This window comes from Eretmochelys imbricata, chromosome 3 (genome assembly GCF_965152235.1).
Source record: "Eretmochelys imbricata isolate rEreImb1 chromosome 3, rEreImb1.hap1, whole genome shotgun sequence".
NCBI classification, from domain to species: Eukaryota; Metazoa; Chordata; order Testudines; family Cheloniidae; genus Eretmochelys; species Eretmochelys imbricata.
In genome coordinates this window covers 175,345,687-175,363,211 of record NC_135574.1, presented here as the reverse complement: position 1 = coordinate 175,363,211, position 17,525 = coordinate 175,345,687, and the positions used below count along the sequence as shown (strand labels likewise).

The 17,525-nt window shown below is 45.8% G+C and overlaps 1 protein-coding gene across 3 annotated transcripts in view; it reads left to right on the top strand.

Annotated features, from left to right (window-relative positions):
* The window catches only part of LOC144263152 (uncharacterized), a 48,852-nt gene extending 31,608 nt beyond the window's left edge, over positions 1-17,244 (top strand). For all 3 annotated transcript variants that reach the window (XM_077813867.1, XM_077813869.1, XM_077813868.1), the window contains one exon: positions 9,850-17,244. In XM_077813867.1, the coding sequence (XP_077669993.1) occupies positions 9,943-11,595 (1,653 nt within the window). In that variant the 5' untranslated portion in view covers positions 9,850-9,942 and the 3' untranslated portion in view covers positions 11,596-17,244. The remainder of the gene's footprint in view (positions 1-9,849) is intronic.
* The last annotated feature ends 281 nt before the right edge of the window (positions 17,245-17,525 follow it).

Genomic DNA, 17,525 nt, shown 5'->3' with positions numbered 1-17,525 from the left:
CCACAGCTGGAAATTTTAGTTTTCAAACAAATCCCTGCTGCATACTGTGGCAGTGAGCAATACTTGCTTCACACTGGCGTGAATGACTACGCAAGCAGCAGGACAGTGGTGGCTCAGGCCCACTAGGCCCTGCTCTGAGCACAGGAGTTGCACTGGTTTATCCAAAGGGATGACGTTGCACTGATTTTATTAACTTTGTGCATGGACACTCTTACAGTCAGTTTAAACCTGCTTTACATCGGTTTAGTTTGCCCCAGACTAGTGTAGTGTCCCTACATACAGTTGCACCAATTTAACTAAACATCACCCCTTTAGTTAAATCAGTGCAACACCTGTGTGTAGTCAAGCCCTAAGAGTAGTGTTTGTCCTCCATTTAGATTAACTGCACTGAATTGAATCTTCTCTCTTACCCCAATTAAGGGCCAGATTGTGACTGGTGTCTGTGCAGCCACCCAAGGCAGGATGATGGGTCAAGAAGTCCCACCCACCCGCCTGGTGTTTCTCATGCAGGGGCTGTCACACTTTTAGTCCTCACACTCCCATGAATACACAGGACCCTCCCTGAGGTCACTAATCACCCCAAAGGAAGCAGGGGTTAGGCAATCTCCAGGGCAACCATGCAAGGGAGTGTACTTTGCACCCCTTATGGTTCATGCCAGTGGGTGCACTCCCTCTGCTCACTGGGTCATCCCAAGTGGCACAGTGTCTTACGTGCTCCCACTGGGTTTTTGTGGCTTTGCACTACCATATTGCAATGCCATGGCTAACAGTCACAGTAAAGCCCTAGATAGCCGTACATTTTATAGGGTTACTGAGTAAGCAAATTCTGCCTGGTGCAGTAGGGGGTCCAGTACCTCATTCTCCTTGTTCTCCCAAATTCCCACTGGGAGTTCTGGGTACAGCAGGAAATCATGGACTGGGCCCTATGTACTATCTGTCCCCATATGAATTAGCTCACAGACTCATAGACTTTAAGGTCAGAAGGGACCAGCATGATGTGACTTCCTGCACATTGTAGGCCACAGAACCTCACCCACCCACTCCTGTAATACAATCTTTCAGAGGCTGAATAGCATTACTATATTTAAAATGTGTAAGATGTGTTTTAATGATTAGACAAACAAGTTATAGGGTTAGATGCCTCTTGTATCATTTTGCTATCTTTGAAAGAAACCCAATTAATCATTTTTATTGCAAAGTAACCATACTTCTAAGATTCTTGGTGAATTCTTCCATTATAGCTATTTTTAAATGAGAATTAACTCCTTAGGGGGGGAAATACATCTTTTGTACAAGATTGTACTGTTAATAAATATAGTGGATTAGTTTCTGGTGTTGAATAACTGCCTACTTCTCTCTGTATTACATACTACCATAGTTATGTTCAGAGCATACACAGAGAAAATATATAAAAACATAAAATACTCTTGCTGAAAGGTTCCCGCGTAACACTACTTTATTTCTTAGAATCCAGAACCCTAACACAAAAGAACAAAACACAGAGACAAAACAGGCTGCTCCCTGAAGCAAAGATGCACAACTCAGCCCATGTTTCTCTAGGTTTAAGCATGCCAGGTGTCACCATCTTGTAACAGCATCTCTAAAGAAGTTGTTTAAGTGGGAACTGTAGAGGGCAGGACACCCAGGACCTGATTCTTCACTGTGTTACACCAGCACATAACTGGTGTGTCTCCGCTGGAGTCAGTGGGATTTAAGTACGTGCCTGAATGCTTTGCTGAATGGAGGACCATAAATGCAAATTTTTAAGAATGAGGGTAATTAACCATTGGAACAATTTGCCAAGGGATGTGCTGGATTCTCCATCACTCACAGTCTTTAAGCCAAGACTGGATACCTTTCTAAAAGAGATGCGATAGCTCACACAGCAGGTATGGGCTTGATGCAGAAATTACTGGGGGAGGTTCTATGGCCTATGTTATGTGGAAGGTCAGAATAAATGATCATTTTGGTCCTTCCTGGCCTTAAAATGTATTAATATAAACTAATCTCTGTCAGGCAGTGATTCTGTCTTGCTATGTGTTTGTATAATACCTAATATTAGCAGGTACAATTTCCATTGGCTTTCTTCAGAGTTGAACCTGTATTTTATGAGGAAGGAAATCAATGGGCATCAATGGGAGTTGAGAATTGCACTGAAATCAACAGTAAGTGGACCTACATGTCAGAGGAAGGAACTGGATTTACTGTCCATATGCTAGAGTATGGATCCAACACACAAAATTATCCTGTGGATTTGGGATGCATTCTGGAGGATTATATGAAATTGATACTTCAGGATATATGGTCAGGAATAAAATGTATTATCTAACTGGTTTAATTTAAGATATAGAGAACTTGATTAAAAGGGTTAGATTAGAAGCAAGATTTACAAATGGCTAAGTGTTGGGGGTGGGGTAAGAGACTATTGAAATAATGTAGATATCTTTTATAAAACACAGTACCATGGTTTACAAAAGATGTAAATATAATGATTGGATCCAGGATTTTCTCCCAAGAAAATGTCATTTAATCAGTCTACTGCTTCTTGTCTAAAACTGCCTTCGCAACTTTTTACTAGAAGCACTTTAAATTCCACTGTGTCTTGACAGGTCAAAATAATTACCCTGGAGTGCCCACACTGCATGAAAGTCACCTCTGTGCAGACAGCCAGCACTAAACCTGTCCCGCATTTACGCCATCAAAATAGAAATTAAAGGGTGCATAAGTCTTGAGTGGGCCGTTGATACAGGACTGGCTAGCAACACTGTACTCAGCAACCTTAAGGACAGTACAGATCCCTGAAATATGGCGTGAGGCAATGGTAATTGCTATTCCAAAGCCTGGAAAGCCCACTGATGAAGCAGAAAACTATAGGTCAATTTCTCTACTATGTATGACCTATAAACTTCTTGAATGCGCTTTTACTGAGCCAATTATCCCTGTCAAACAGGCAGGCTTCTGGCCAAAACATAGTTGGTGAGACCAGGTTCTGGCACTCACAACTCAAATTGAGGCTGGCTATCAAAAAAACCTAAAGACTGGCGCAGTATTTGTTGACCTGTCATCTGCATAAGATACTGTATGGATTAAGGGCCTGATGCTGAAACTTGCTAAAACTATACCTGGTTACCACACACTTCGCCTGCTGTGGACCATGATGAGTAACAGTCGACTACGGGTGTATCTGGGTAATAAGACCAGCTCACCCCGTATCATAAACAACGGGCTACCACAAGTCTCTGCACTTGCGCACCCTTTTTAATATTTACATAAGTGACATGCCTCCAACTAAATCACAAAAGTTTGGATATGCAAATGATCTTGCCATGACAATCCAAGCATCAAACCTCCATGACATTGAGAAAGCATTAACTGAGGACCTCCAAAATATGGAACAATATTTCTGGAAATGGAGGCTCAAACCAAACCCTGAAAAACAATAGTTAGCACATTTCATCTTAATAATAAGAGTGCCAAAAACACACTGAAAGTAGCTTTCTGTGGTAAAAATGTGCATCACGATTACACTCCAAAATATTTCGGAGTGAAACTCAACCACCCTCTCCTTCCATGATCATCTCGAGAAGGTAGCTGCAAAGATAAAAACGAGAGCCAATATAATCCAGAAACTAGCAGGTACAACCTGGGGTGCATCAGCATTGCGAACATCTGCAATAACACTCATATATTCAGTAGTTGAATATTGTGCACCAGTATGGAGCACATGCAGCCACACACAACTTGTAGATACCCAGCTAAATACAGTGATACAGTGCGTCACGGGAACCCTTAAGTCAACTCCAACACCATGGTTACCTGTCCCGTCTAACAGCGCTCCCCTGCCAATATGCCGAACTGTTGCAACATTCCCCAAAGCTCAGCAAATGCATGAAAACAGATGTCTTCCTATTCACCAAGACCTTGACAATGCCCCCCCGCAATGTCTTAAGTCCTGCTAGCCTTTCTGGGAACACTCGTTTAGCCTCATGCAATCAGGCTATGATCAGAAGGAGGCTTGGAAAGCAGATTGCGCTAAACAAGACTTTAAAAATAAGCCCTTTGTGCCAGATCCCACGCAGAAGGTTCCTGGGTTTGACCTTCCATGGTCATCTTGGTCAATTCTGAACCAAATTCAAACCAACCAAGGTAGATGCAGATATCTAATGCACAAATGGAAATTCAAGGACTCCCTACTGTGCGAGTGTGGTTCCCCATGACCATCGAACATTTCACTACCTGCTGCCCAATTTATAAATATGAAGGAGGCATCACTGCAATAAATTCTGCGACTCCTGATGTAGCCATTTGGCTCAATCGGCTTCAGGTGAAATTGTAGTTGCTGCTCTACACCAGCCGTATGCAAGAAAAACAGGACTGGTTTTTTTCACTCTCTCTCTCTCTAAGGAGAGAGGAGAAAAGTATGTATTTCCCTTAATCCAGTGTGGGTTCTATAGTCAAATGAGCCCTTTTGCTAAGATCTTGTGATGTAGATTTAAGCTGACACACATCTTACAGTTCCAAATGCCAGAAGATCTGGGTAACCTATTGAGCCTGTACCTACTTAAGCACATGTAAATAGAGAAAAGCCAATATCCCCTGTGTTCTTTGAATGCTGCCGGGGTTGCCTTTAAAAACCCATCACCTGCAGTAGTTGCACTTGCTGTGATCTGTGCAGTATTCTCCATTCTAAATACAGAGAACATTTCTGGGAAGTGTTCATACCAGTGTGATACCTCAACATTTCATTGACACCCAGTGTCACTTTGACTACACAAGTTATTAACTGTGGCTTCTGACTTCATTTAAAAACTTGAATTTCCCCTCTTCTGTACAAAAGCACATAGCCAGGATTTCCCATTGAAAAGGATACATGTTAATCCTAGAGTTGTAACCACAATACAGTTGCTAAGTGTGAGCATAAAACAAGGGAAAAGTTCACTGTGTCACAGTGTCTGCACTTTTATTTCAGTTCTGGTTCACACAAACAAATAGACCTCATGATGATAATGCTCCTAACCAAGTCTTAAGTGGCAGTAACTTAGCTGATAAGTTACTTACCCTTTATGTCCTGGACACATTTTAACTTACAAATATTTCTATGACATGATTCTCCACAGCTTGCACCTTGTGCTGTCATTAAAAACCTTTGCAAAGGCAGTGCAAAACACTTACTATTCTGAATGACTTTGCAGTGGAGAAAGAGAGCCTTAGCCTTTGTCTTCCCATGCTATGTAGATCAATGTTGGCTGGCTGGGGGCCCGATCCACTCATTTATGCCTTAGAGTGCAGAGGAGGAGAACACTTTCCTGGTTCTTTGGCTGCTATCACTGGGGCTACACAGAGCCAGAAAGATGGTTGGCCTTCCAAAATCATGGAGGCTGGAACTGACAAAGCCATGCATCACTGGCTTTCTGTTCAACCCAACCTCCCTACCTCCTAATAAGCCCACATTCTTCCACATGCAGTGCCACTCAGTAATGTAGAAAAGATATTGGGGAGAGTGGGGGAAAAGCTGTCTCAAGCAGCAGAATCTCTCAGTACTATACTCACAGTAAGTTCCACTGCCTTTATACCTGTAAGAGGAACATGCCAAATAGGCCAGCTCTTCTCCTTTCTCCTCCACTGTTTGCTGTCATTGTTAGTATTATACAGTATCCAAAATTGTGATGCACCTCTCGGGACAGATACAATGCATAAGGTCCTTTGCCCAAAGATTTTACAGTCAAGGGAACAAAGGGGTGACAGAACAGTGAGATAGGACTGATGGCCGTGGGTAGGTGGGGAAAGATAACGGTGATAACAATAAGATTTTATGGCTATTCAGCAAAGGGCTGTGTACTGATCAGTCAGGCACTTTTAATAATTCTTGATTGACTCCTTTCTTGCAGGCCTTGCATAATGAACAGATCTCATCTCTGTCCTTCCCCCAGCCCAAAGAGCAGAGCTGAAGGAGAAGGGCCTGCCTAGCAAGGGAGGGGAGGTATCATGCAGCCACTCTCCATGTTGTATAGAGCAGTAGTTCTCAAAGCCGGTCCGCTGCTTGTTCAGGGAAAGCCCCTGGCGTGCCGGACTGGTTTGTTTACTGCCGCGTCCGCAGGTTCGGCCGATTGCGACTCCCACTGGCCACGGTTCGCGGCTCCAGGCCAATGGAGGCTGTGGGAAGCGGTGGCCGGCACATCCCTTGGCCCGCGCTGCTTCCCGCAGCCCCCATTGGCCTGGAGCCACGAATCACGGCCAGTGGGAGTCGCGATCGGCCGAACCTGCGGATGTGGCAGATAAACAAACCAGTCCGGCGTGCCAGGGGCTTTCCCTGAACAAGCGGCAGACTGGCTTTGTGAACCACTGGTATAGAGGGGAGCCCATGACCTGACCCTGGTTGCTGATAGAGATGGTGCTTGCTTATGTTCTATAGAAATGTAAGTAGGCCCCAAAATCTATTTCCTAAAACAGGCTTGACAATAGTCAAGCGAGGCCTGGTAAAATATGAATAAAGTGAAGTGAGAAAATTCAGAGGAAAATTAAAGGTAAGTTTGTTCATAACCCCAGGTCATGGTATAAACTTGGTTTGGTCCTAACTGTTTTCTACAAGTGTTTTAAATAAAATGTTAGTGTTTTGGAAAATGCTATGTATATTGATAGTTATTGGCATGGCATTTACACAGATGTTAATTAAGATGCTGCTTAATGTTACATAGTCAGTGAGAAAATAGAAGATTTTGTATTATGGTAGCAGAATTATAGATATCTTAAAGGTGAATTTCATGTTAATTAATTAATGGGCAGTATTATAATTGATTATAAAAAGGGTAGCGTGCTAATTTTAGATTAGCCGCACCCGTCCACTGTCAAGATACCTTTAGAGAAAGGATTATACCAATTCTTCCTATCCACAGACTGATCACCCCTGAATGCATCCTTTCATCTTAGAATTTGAGTATCAATGCAGTGTGTGGCTACCTTGTAATGCCTGTTTGTTTAAAGACTTTATTTAAAATAAAATAGTTAATTTTATCACTCATTGTGTCATTCAACGTCCTCCACTAAATTAAATGATCTGTAACCATCATGGAGCCTTGAACCTTAAGGAACTGAGTTTGGCTTTATTCCTTATCTTTAAAACTACTCGTTAGAATATATACATCAAAGGTTATACCTCCTAGCACTGTTACAATTACTCTTAACACTGAATGGATGCCTCCAACACCTGGAGTCATCCTCACCAGAGCTGGGTGGAAATCAGTCAATATTTTCCTTGAAAATTTTCAGAAGAAATTATTTAAATTTTTTAAAGAGTTTGTGAAAATTTTATCAAATATACTTTGCATCGAGTTGGTCTGTACAGCACTGATGGTAAGAAATAGTGTAGTATTATGAGTGTCTAAGTGGAGAGTCCAGTCCTCAGTCACGCAAAGCTGCCATAAGCTTCAGTGGGAGTTGTGTGAGAGTCAGGACTGCAGGCTTGGGCCCCATGACTCTTGTGCATGTTATGCTCATTATCACCTGATTTTTGCCTAAGTCAGACCCTGTTGAAATGGCCAGCACCTCAGAATTTTCTGATGCAGTGTTACAGTTTAAACCCTCGTGGGCAAACAGTTATTACCAGAGAGAGAACTGAACATATACTTTCGAAGTGCTAACACAGAGCAGAGAGGATACAATGGCTATAACTAGAGCTGGCTGGAAAACAAGAATTTTATTTCATGGAGAAATTAAAGAGATTTCTTTCCACATCAGGACAAAACTAGACATTTTAAATTTTTTTGCAAAAAGAGAAGCTATAACCCAGCGTAGCCAATAGCCCTTCGGGAGGACATTCATCTCGCCGGTGGGAAACCGAGGTTCCTGTGCTGAAGTGGGCTAAGCATTGACTTGTTATCTAGCTGATACAGAGCAGAAGAATTACTTCTTGTGTCCTGCTTACAACACTCCTGCTAATATGGCCCAGAATGATGTTTGCTTTTTTTGCAACAGTATTACACTGTTATCTCATATTTAGCTTGTGATCCTCTATTACCCCCACCTCCCTTTCTTCAGTACTCCTTCCTAGGCAGTCATTTTCCATTTTGTATATGTGCAACTGATTGTTTTTTCCTAAGTGGAGTACTTTGCATTTGTCTTTATTGAATTTCATCCTATTTACTGCAGACCATTTCTCCAGTGTGTTCAGATCATTTTGAATTTTAATCCTATCCTCCAAAGTACTTGCAACCCCTCCGAGCTTGGTATTGTCCACAAAGTTTATAAGTGTACATTATCCTCAGGGCTCATAGAATTTGTGCTCTGCTTTCCAAAGAAGCAGAGCATAACCATAATGTAGTGCACACCAGCCAGGCCTCTGATCCTCCCCTTATGCTAGGGCCTAGGAATAGAGACAGTGTGGAACCCTTAGCAGTTCTACACTGGCCAGGCAGGCCCTCTGGGCACGGGGCATTCCCTGGGAGTTGTGTCCCTCTGCTGTAGGCCCTTTTATGCTGCCAGAACAGATTTCAAAGCCTTTTACAAGCAATCACCTAAAGTAAGATTCAGAACACACCTTGAGGAGTTGGTCAAAAATGCTAAGATTTCATTTTTAGTTTTTGTAATTCCCCATAAAATTTTTCAATAAAAACCTTGTAAAACTAGAAAATTGTAGCAATGCAAAACATTTTATAAAAAAAAGATTTCAGTCTTTTCTATTGAAAAGCTGGACAACTTTATGTAAATTTTGCATAACATTTTTTGGTTAAAAACCATTTTTCATAAAAAAAAAAGTTTTGATGAAAAAAGTCAATCAGCTGTAATAAATGGGCCTGATCCAAAGCCCACTGAAGTTAATACAAGATTTTCCATTGGGATGAATGGACTTTGAATCAGGGCTTATCCATTTTATAGAGGGGTAAACTGAGACACAGAGACTAAGTGAGTTGGACAGCGTTACATAATGAGTCAGTGGCAAAGCCAAGTACAGAACCTGACTCCCAGTCCCCTATGCTAACCATTAGACACATGGCTGTTTTTCACTGTATTGACTGCTGCTATCCAGCTTCACCACTGCCCTGCTAGTTTGAAGCAGCTTGGCTGGATGCTATCATCTGCAGGGAGGTGGGGATGGGAAATGTCACATCTGGGCCTTCAACAGTATTAATGCTTGCTCTCCTTGATTGATAGGAGATGCTGAGTCATGTCAGCCTGGTGCAAGAGGAGTGAAGCGGGACAGCAGCAGCTGGGCCAGAGATTAGCCTCTGGACGTTCTAAATTACATGAGAAAGCATGTGCTTCCCCTGGGAAAGCCTGTGTCTGTGCCATCCAGATAGGGTACCGGTGACAATGTCATCATGGGAAAGATGACAATTACTAAAACATTACTTTTTCAAAATGTGAGGGCTGATCTTCATTCTAATATATGCTCTCTCCTACTAGAATGTGCAGCTGGACAACTCCAGCAAGTCCCACTAAATGCACCTGCACCATGACAGCATTGCTTTATACACCCAGGTGTGGCATTCATGCAGGGTTCATGCACTTGGCAACATTCAGGGCACACCCGGAGTGTTGTGTAGGAGCAGTGCACACACGGCTCCTCTCAAGGGCATGAACCTTGGAATCTCGCCCAGATGACATGAACTGGGGGAAACCTCCCAGGACTGGGCTCAAGGCCCGAGAGCAAGGAATGCAGTAGACAGAAATTGGTAAATAAGAATATTAAGCAAAGCCAGTGTATTCCTTTTATCTGTTGAAGTACGTAATGCGCAGGAGGAGGGGGAGAAATAAAAGAGAGGGTGAAAAGCTGACAGGCGGACCAGCCCGTCGGCAGACCAGCCTGCTTGCTTGCTTAAAGCTTTGTTCTGTCTTGTATTTGAGCTGCAACAGCTGGCGCCCAAACGTGGGGCCCTCAGCACTCACCTCAGACGCGTCACTCATCCACTTCTCGGATCCCGGTGAGTATTTTTCGTCGTGGTAAGTATGGGAAGCTCCCGCTCTGCTTTGCAAGTGCAACACCGCAGTGAGCTACAGTATTTGCTGCGTAAGGCTCAGCATGACTGCCCCACTCGAGAACTCACTCTCCTGCTACAGGAGGTGAGTGCCCAATGCCCGTGGTACCCTGAAGCCAGAACCCTTAAGCTAGCAGACTGGGAGCGGTTGGGCCAGACATTGCACAAAGAGCCTCGGGCGCCCGTGCAGGCTTTACATGCCTGGCACCTCTGCCGCGACGCGATACAGCGTGTCGCCTCGGAAAGGCCCTCCCTCGTGCCAATAGAGAGGCTGGTGATCTCGCCACTCCCATCCGCTCCTGCAGCCATCCCCCCTCCTGGCGATGCGACACAGCGTTTCGCCTCGGAAAGACCCTCTCCCGCGCCAACAGAGGGGCTGCCGATCTCGCCACCCCCGTCCGCTCCTGCAGCCATCCCTCCCCCTGCTTCGCCCCCAGTGCCTCAATTACTGCCACCTCCTTTGTCTTTCCCTCTGGAGCCGGTGAGTGGTCACCATCCCCCCGGGGGGCCCCAAGCTCCGGGGCCCCCCGGGGGGTCATCCGCGTCTGCTCAGGGGCTTTCGCTGGTGCAACAAATGGTTCACGCAGCGAAGACTCGCCCAGATCTTACAACAGAGGAATTAGCTGATCTGGTCTCAGTTTGCCTGGTGACCTGGCAGGATGATGGCCAGGGCAACCAGCTTGCAAACTGGGTCAGTTTGCCTTACTCGGTGATCAGAGAGGTAAAGAAAGCGATTTGCGAGTTCGGCCTCACTAGCACGTATGTACGTGGTCTCCTTGAAGGGCTGGGGACCGGGTACACCCTGGTCCCTGAAGATTGGAAGGCGCTGTTGCGCATGATGCTGACGCCCAGTCAGTATGTTATTTGGCTTAGTGAGTATCGGCAGATGGCGGAACGCCAAGCCCAGGTATATAGAGCGCAAGGTGTCACTTATGAGCAGTTAGCAGGGGAGGGCCTGTTTGCTACCATTCAGATGCAGTCTCAACTCCAGCAGGCCGTCTTCCCCATTATTTCTGCCTGTGCCCAGCATGCTTTCCGGAAGGTCCCGGATTCAGGCAAGCCTACCAAAAGCTTTGCCAGTATCCGTCAGGGTGCATCAGAGTCCTTTATGGATTTTACCAACAGATTGCAGGAGGCTATCCTCCGACAGGTGGATAGCCCTGCGGCAGCTCAGGAGATTCTATTAAAAATGGCGGTTGAAAATGCGAACGAGGATTGCCGCCGTGCTCTCCAGGCAGCACAAGCCGCTGGCATTCTAGAGCTGTCGGACATGCTGCGGGCGTGCCAAAACATTGGCACACAAGCACATAAAGCTGGGGTTCTGGCCGCCGCCCTGCGGAAAAGTGGGAAGGAGGGGAAGCGTTGTTATCGCTGTGGTAAGGAGGGCACTTTCAGCGGGAGTGCCGCTCATCGACGGCGTCCGCCCGCCCCTCAAAGAAATGCCCCAAGTGTCAGAAGGGCTATCACTGGGCTAATCAGTGTCGTAGCGGGTCGGGAAACCGCACGACGGGTCCCCCTCGAACCCAGGGCCAAACGGGGCTGTTTCCCACTCAAACAACTGTTCCTCTGCCTTAAAATCCATAGACTCCATAAGGGCGGCGACTGCCGGAAGTGCAGGGCTTGATTTGATTATGCAGGAGGACGCTGATTTTCAGTTGCCGGGGGAGGTTTGCGCCATACCTACACAGGTGACGGGACCTCTCCCTGCCAGATTTGTGGGTCTGGTTCTCCCTCGCTCACACGCTGGGAAACAGGGTCTTTTTGTCATCCCACGGGTCATTGACACCGATTACACCGGCGTTATTAAGGTTCAGGTGTGGACCCATCTTCCGCAGTCGCTCCCGCGTGGACGGTCAATTGCACAATTGATTTTAGTCCCCTATCAGGTGCCAGCCGCAGAGAATCAAGCCCGGGGTGGAGGCGGCTTTGGATTGACGCTGTCTCAGTCGCCGCTTCACGACACGTCGTCTCAATTTGTTGCTCTAACAATGTCGCTCCGACCCTCGAAACCTCAGTTAACACTTCCTTTAAACAATTTTCCTTTTACAGGATTGGTGGACACTGGAGCTGACGTTATGGTGATTCGTGATCAGGACTGGCCAGTCAGTTGGCCAACAGTTCCCTCTAAAGAGTTGTGGGGGTTCGGGGGTAGCAAACCTGGGCGCCAAAGTTTGTCTTGGGTCACGGTCTCTAAGGCCGTGCCCTTGCTACGATCCGCCCTTTTGTGCTCCCTGTCCACCTCAATATTTGGGGCCGTGACTTACTTGTAAAGCTGGACACCACCCTCGATATTAATATATAATGGTCCAAAGCCCTCCCTCACCCACCTTGCCCTCCGCATTACCATTGGTATGGCAATCCTTAGAGCCCGTATGGATTGACCAGTGGCCCCTCCCCCTAGAAAAACTGAAAGCGCTTCATTCGCTTGTGCAACAACATTTGCATGCACAGCACTTGGAGAGCTTCACTAGTCCTTGGAACACCCCGGTGTTCGTTATTAAGAAAAAATCTGGTGCATGGAGACTGTTACACGATTTAAGGGAAATAAATAAATGCATCCAACCCATGGGCCCCTTGCAGTTTGGGTTGCCGAACCCGAATTTAATTCCTCAAACCGATCAGCTTTGTGTGTTAGATTTAAAAGATTGGTTTTTTACAATCCCCCTTTGCCCACAAGATCGCAAAAAATTCGCGTTTACTGTGCCAGAATATAATAATCAGCGACCCTCTCAAAGGTATCAGTGGAAGGTCTTGCCCCAGGGAATGCAAAATAGTCCAACCTTATGTCAATTTTTTGTGGATCGGGCCCTCGCCCCTTTTCGTGCCCGATACCCCACACTAAAGGTCTACCATTATATGGATGATATTTTGCTTAGCGGTCCCCAGGTCACGGCACAACAGCTTGAATATTTGTCTCAGATTCTCGGCCAAAATGGCCTGTTAGTGGCACCACAAAAAATCCAACGCTCTTATCCCTACCAATATCTCGGGTTTTACAAACCTATGCTGCCCCTGTTCGCCCGGAAGTGGTCCTACCCCAACCCCTAACCCTGGTTCAATTACAACAAATTTTGGGTCATTTAAATTGGATTCGACCCTACTTCCGTCTCCCCACATCGATGCTGCAGCCGTTGTTCGAGCTCCTACGTGGAGCTCGGGCACCAGACGCAGTTATTGCCATCACTGAGGAGCACATTGCCTGCATTCGACAGATCAATGCAGTGTTGAGTCAGCAGTTTGTGGATAGACTCACTGAGGTTCGTCCCCTGCGGTTGGTTCTCCTTGCCACCCCTCATACGCCTACTGCGGCTCTGTTTGTACCTCGTACAGACACAGCTGTCTCTATCATAGGGTGGATATATTTGTCTTCCACTCCTCCTCGGAACATTTATCCTTATTTAGATGCCCTGTCCGACCTTGTTCGTAAAGCCCGCCACCGTGCAGTGCAACTCACGGGCACTGATTTAATTGCCATTGTGTTCCCCCTATTACGTAGTGAAATTGATTCCTTGTATCACACCTCCTTGGCCTGGCAGGTTGCTCTTTGTGATTATGTGGGAGAGATCTCTTATAATCCCCCAAAAGATCCTCAGTTGGTGATCACGCAAAAGATGCCACTAATCGTACATCGTCTTAGCCGCTCTCGACCTATTGTTTCAGCTGTCACTCTTTTTGCTGATGGCTCTCCACATCGCGGTGTTGTCACCTATCAATTAGGTGACCCCCCTCGTTGGCATTCTCGTTTTACGCTGCCTCAGCGTTCCGCGCAGCGCTCAGAACTGGCTGCTGTTATTCTGGCCTTTCAATTTTTTGCTGATTGTCCCTTTAATTTGATTGTGGTCACGCATTATGTTTATCAGGTAATCGATCATTTACCCCTTGCCCTCATTACCCCTCAGGTCGACGCGGACCTTCTTCGCCTGTTTTTGTCCTTACAGTATCTCATCACCACTCATAATTTCCCTTATTTTGTTGCTCATATTCGCAGTCATACCCCTCTGCCTGGGCTACTCACTGAGGGCAATGCGCGCGTTGATCACGCGTTACGTGGTCAGGTAAATTCCCTTTTTTCTGACCCCATCGAAAGCCATTCCTTTTTTCATCAGTCTGCCTCTGTTTTGGCCCGACAGTTTCACATTCCTGCTGATCATGCACGTTCTATTGTTCGTTCCTGCCCCCACTGTGCCGCTGCTGCCCCTACCTTTTCTTATGCCGTTAACCCCAGAGGTACCGCAGCGAATCAGCTGTGGCAAATGGATGTCACTCACGTGCCACAATTCCGCCCCTATTCGTTTTTACATGTTTCCATTGATACCTATTCGGGATTCCTCTGGGCGACCCCACAGTGTGGGGAAGCCACTCCCAAAGTTATTCACCATTTGCTAGCCTGTTTTGCTGTTATGGGTCGCCCAAGCCAGATAAAAACGGATAATGCTCCAGCCTATTGCTCCACAGCCCTCTCCACCTTTTGTGCCCAATGGGACGTCCATCTCAAACACGGGATCCCTTATAATTCCACAGGCCAAGCCATTGTTGAACGTGCAAATCGCACGCTAAAAACCTTGCTTGACAAATAATTAAAACAAGGGGAGCTGCGTCTCCGAACCTTAGGAGACATTCAGCAACAATTGCATATCCTTTTGTTTACTTTAAATAATTTAATGCTGAACGCAGATCAGCAGACCCCCGCGGATTGGTATTTTCATAAGTCCGAGGTACTGGAAAGACCGCGTGTCTATTACCGTCAGCTGCCTGATCTGCAATGGTTGGGCCCAGTACCTTTAATTACTTGGGGTCGGGATATGGTGCTATGTCTCTCCCTGCAGGACCGTTGTGGGTTCCGGCCCAGTGTGTGTGACCGGCACTGAAACAGCATGGCGTGGCACCAGGGGCTGTCGAACCCCATACCGGAGTTTCAGCTGACCTTGGAGGAGAACGCGGTGCCTCCCGGGTCGACAATGGCGGGACGGAGACGGAGGAGACGTAGCGTCCCAAGCCAGGCTGTGACATGGGGAGGAGTGAAAGCATTGGTCGCCACAGCTCAACGAAGACTGGCAGAAAACCAACAGCCAGAGACTCCTGAGACTCTGTTTGTGGCCATTCTTGCCCAAATCACTGCTAATTCTGTATTGATTGTGTGCCTTATGTACCTGCTATTTCCTGTAGGGGTTGACTCGGGAGCGCCTCCTCCGTTACGGGCCCGAATGACATATAACTTATGAGAAAGATTGGCTTCAATAGCAAATGTTACCCACTTTTGTTTATTTGATTTTGTAGCAGCTGAAGAATTGTTAGGTACGTGCCTTATTCCAGTATGTCATCACCCTGAGGAAATAGGGAATGAGACGATGCTCGCTGCTTACGCAAACCTCTCTTCCTAGTACTCTAGCATGGCTAATTGGGGCCCAGCCAATTACACTTTACCTTCTTGGACTTATTTTTTGCTGTTGCTGTGTGCAATGTATTTCCTTTTTGTTAAGGGTTTGTCGAGACCCGCCCTGGCAGGCTCCATGAGTTATGACCTTGTCTGTCCGGGAGTTAAATGGCTTGCAAAAGCAAATTGATGGCTACCATGAGATGGCCGAGCACAAATAAACAAAAAAGGAGGGGATGTAGCATTCATGCAGGGTTCATGCACTTGGCAACATTCAGGGCACACCCGGAGTGTTGTGTAGGAGCAGTGCACACACGGCTCCTCTCAAGGGCACGAACCTTGGAATCTCGCCCAGATGACATGAACCGTGGGAAGCCTCCCAGGACTAGGCTCAAGGCCCGAGAGCAAGGAATGCGGTAGATAGAAATTGGTAAATAAGAATATTAAGCAAAGCCAGTGTATTCCTTTTATCTGTTGAAGTATGTAATGCGCAGGAGGAGGGGGAGAAATAAAAGAGAGGGTGGAAAGCTGAGAGGCGGATCAGTCCATCGGCAGACCAGCCTGCTTGCTTGCTTAATGCTTTGTTCTGTCTTGTATTTGAACCGCAACACCCAGGGCCAAATTCTTTGATGGTATAAGAGGTCTCTTATGCCATTGGTGAAGCTGACCCTGTGACTATATGCACTATATGACAGTGTGATGCCACCCTTAGGGGACTCTGGCTGGGAATATACTTCAAGGGGCACAATCCCTCCTCAGTGCCCTGGGCAAGTATGCCTGCTGTGCTATCCCAGGTCTGTTCCTCAGCTTTGGGATGATCGGTGCTCTCAGGTGGTACTCGGGGGAAACCGTGCCCTATACTCTTCTAAATATAGGGACTGCTGTTGGGCCTGGCCCTCCTCAGAGAGCCTCAGAAGAATGGGAGGGAGGGAAGAAGGCTCCTTTTGTTATCCCCAAGCATCACATATATACATCTATATTATTTATGTGTGTGATACATCTCCTAATCACAGGTGCCACCTATATATCACACGGAAAGCCAAGGTCCCACACTTTAAAAATACCATGTTGCTTTTTGCAGGAGTAGGGGAGTTCACCCCACAACCTTATAGAAGATTCTGCTTAGCACCCCAGAAGGTGGTGGGTGAAGTAATCCTTGCAAATATTTTGTAGCTGACTTTGTAAAGCGTTGGGGACCCTTTGGGAATAATGGTGCTATAGCAATGTGGCAGATTAGCACTTTACGTTTTTCTCTAATACAATTTTATAGCCATCTTTTAACCAATGAACAGACTTAGCATAGGCATAGCTTTAAAAGGCTATATTTCAGGAACAAAATGGTTAATACTTTGCACATATATAGCTCCATTAATCCAAAAAGCTCACAATAGTTTGCAAATGTTAAGGAATTCAGCTTCACAACACCTTGATGTAAGGGTATGTGGCTTTATGTTCATCTTAAAGATGGGTAAACTGAGGCACAGAGTTAAAGCCACCACTTGAAAACTTATGGTTCCTAAAGCTGTGTACTTAAGTTCGTACTGATGCTCAAAAGTAAGAGGTATTCAAAGTGAGCTGGGGTGCTCAGCACATCTGAAAATCATGTCCTTGTTGCCTAATTTGAGGCACTCTTGTTTGAAAATTGTGAGCTAAGTGATTTGCTTAAAGTCAGTGGAAGAACCAAGAACTGAGCCCAGGTGTCCTGACTCCTAGTCTGTGCTCTCTCCACTCTACACACTCCTTCCTTGCTACAGATGCCTGTTATGTGAGACTGTAACCATATATAGCTCTGTGTGATATATTCAGGTTTTTTTCTTAACCTCCTGTTTTGGTGCCATGGGAATGTGATAGTGTGGTGGCCAGAAATAAAATATATAAGAATCATCAAATTCCAAATTATTTTAACCAAGTTTACTTCATTACATCTCCACACTGGGATAGTAATACCCTCCTAAACTTATACTGAGGAGCGTAGGCTGGGTTATGGTAACCTTAGTGGCATCTTAATAAGTCTATTTAGGTATGAAAATGATATTTGTTATTACTTATGGCATTATCCCTCTTTCAGTGAGGGCAGGCTCAGGTCCTTGGCTTCCATGATCAGTTCTTATAAAAATCTTATATATATTGATACTAAAAGTCTTTAATTGTTTTTCTTCTGAGGCATTGCATTTAACAAC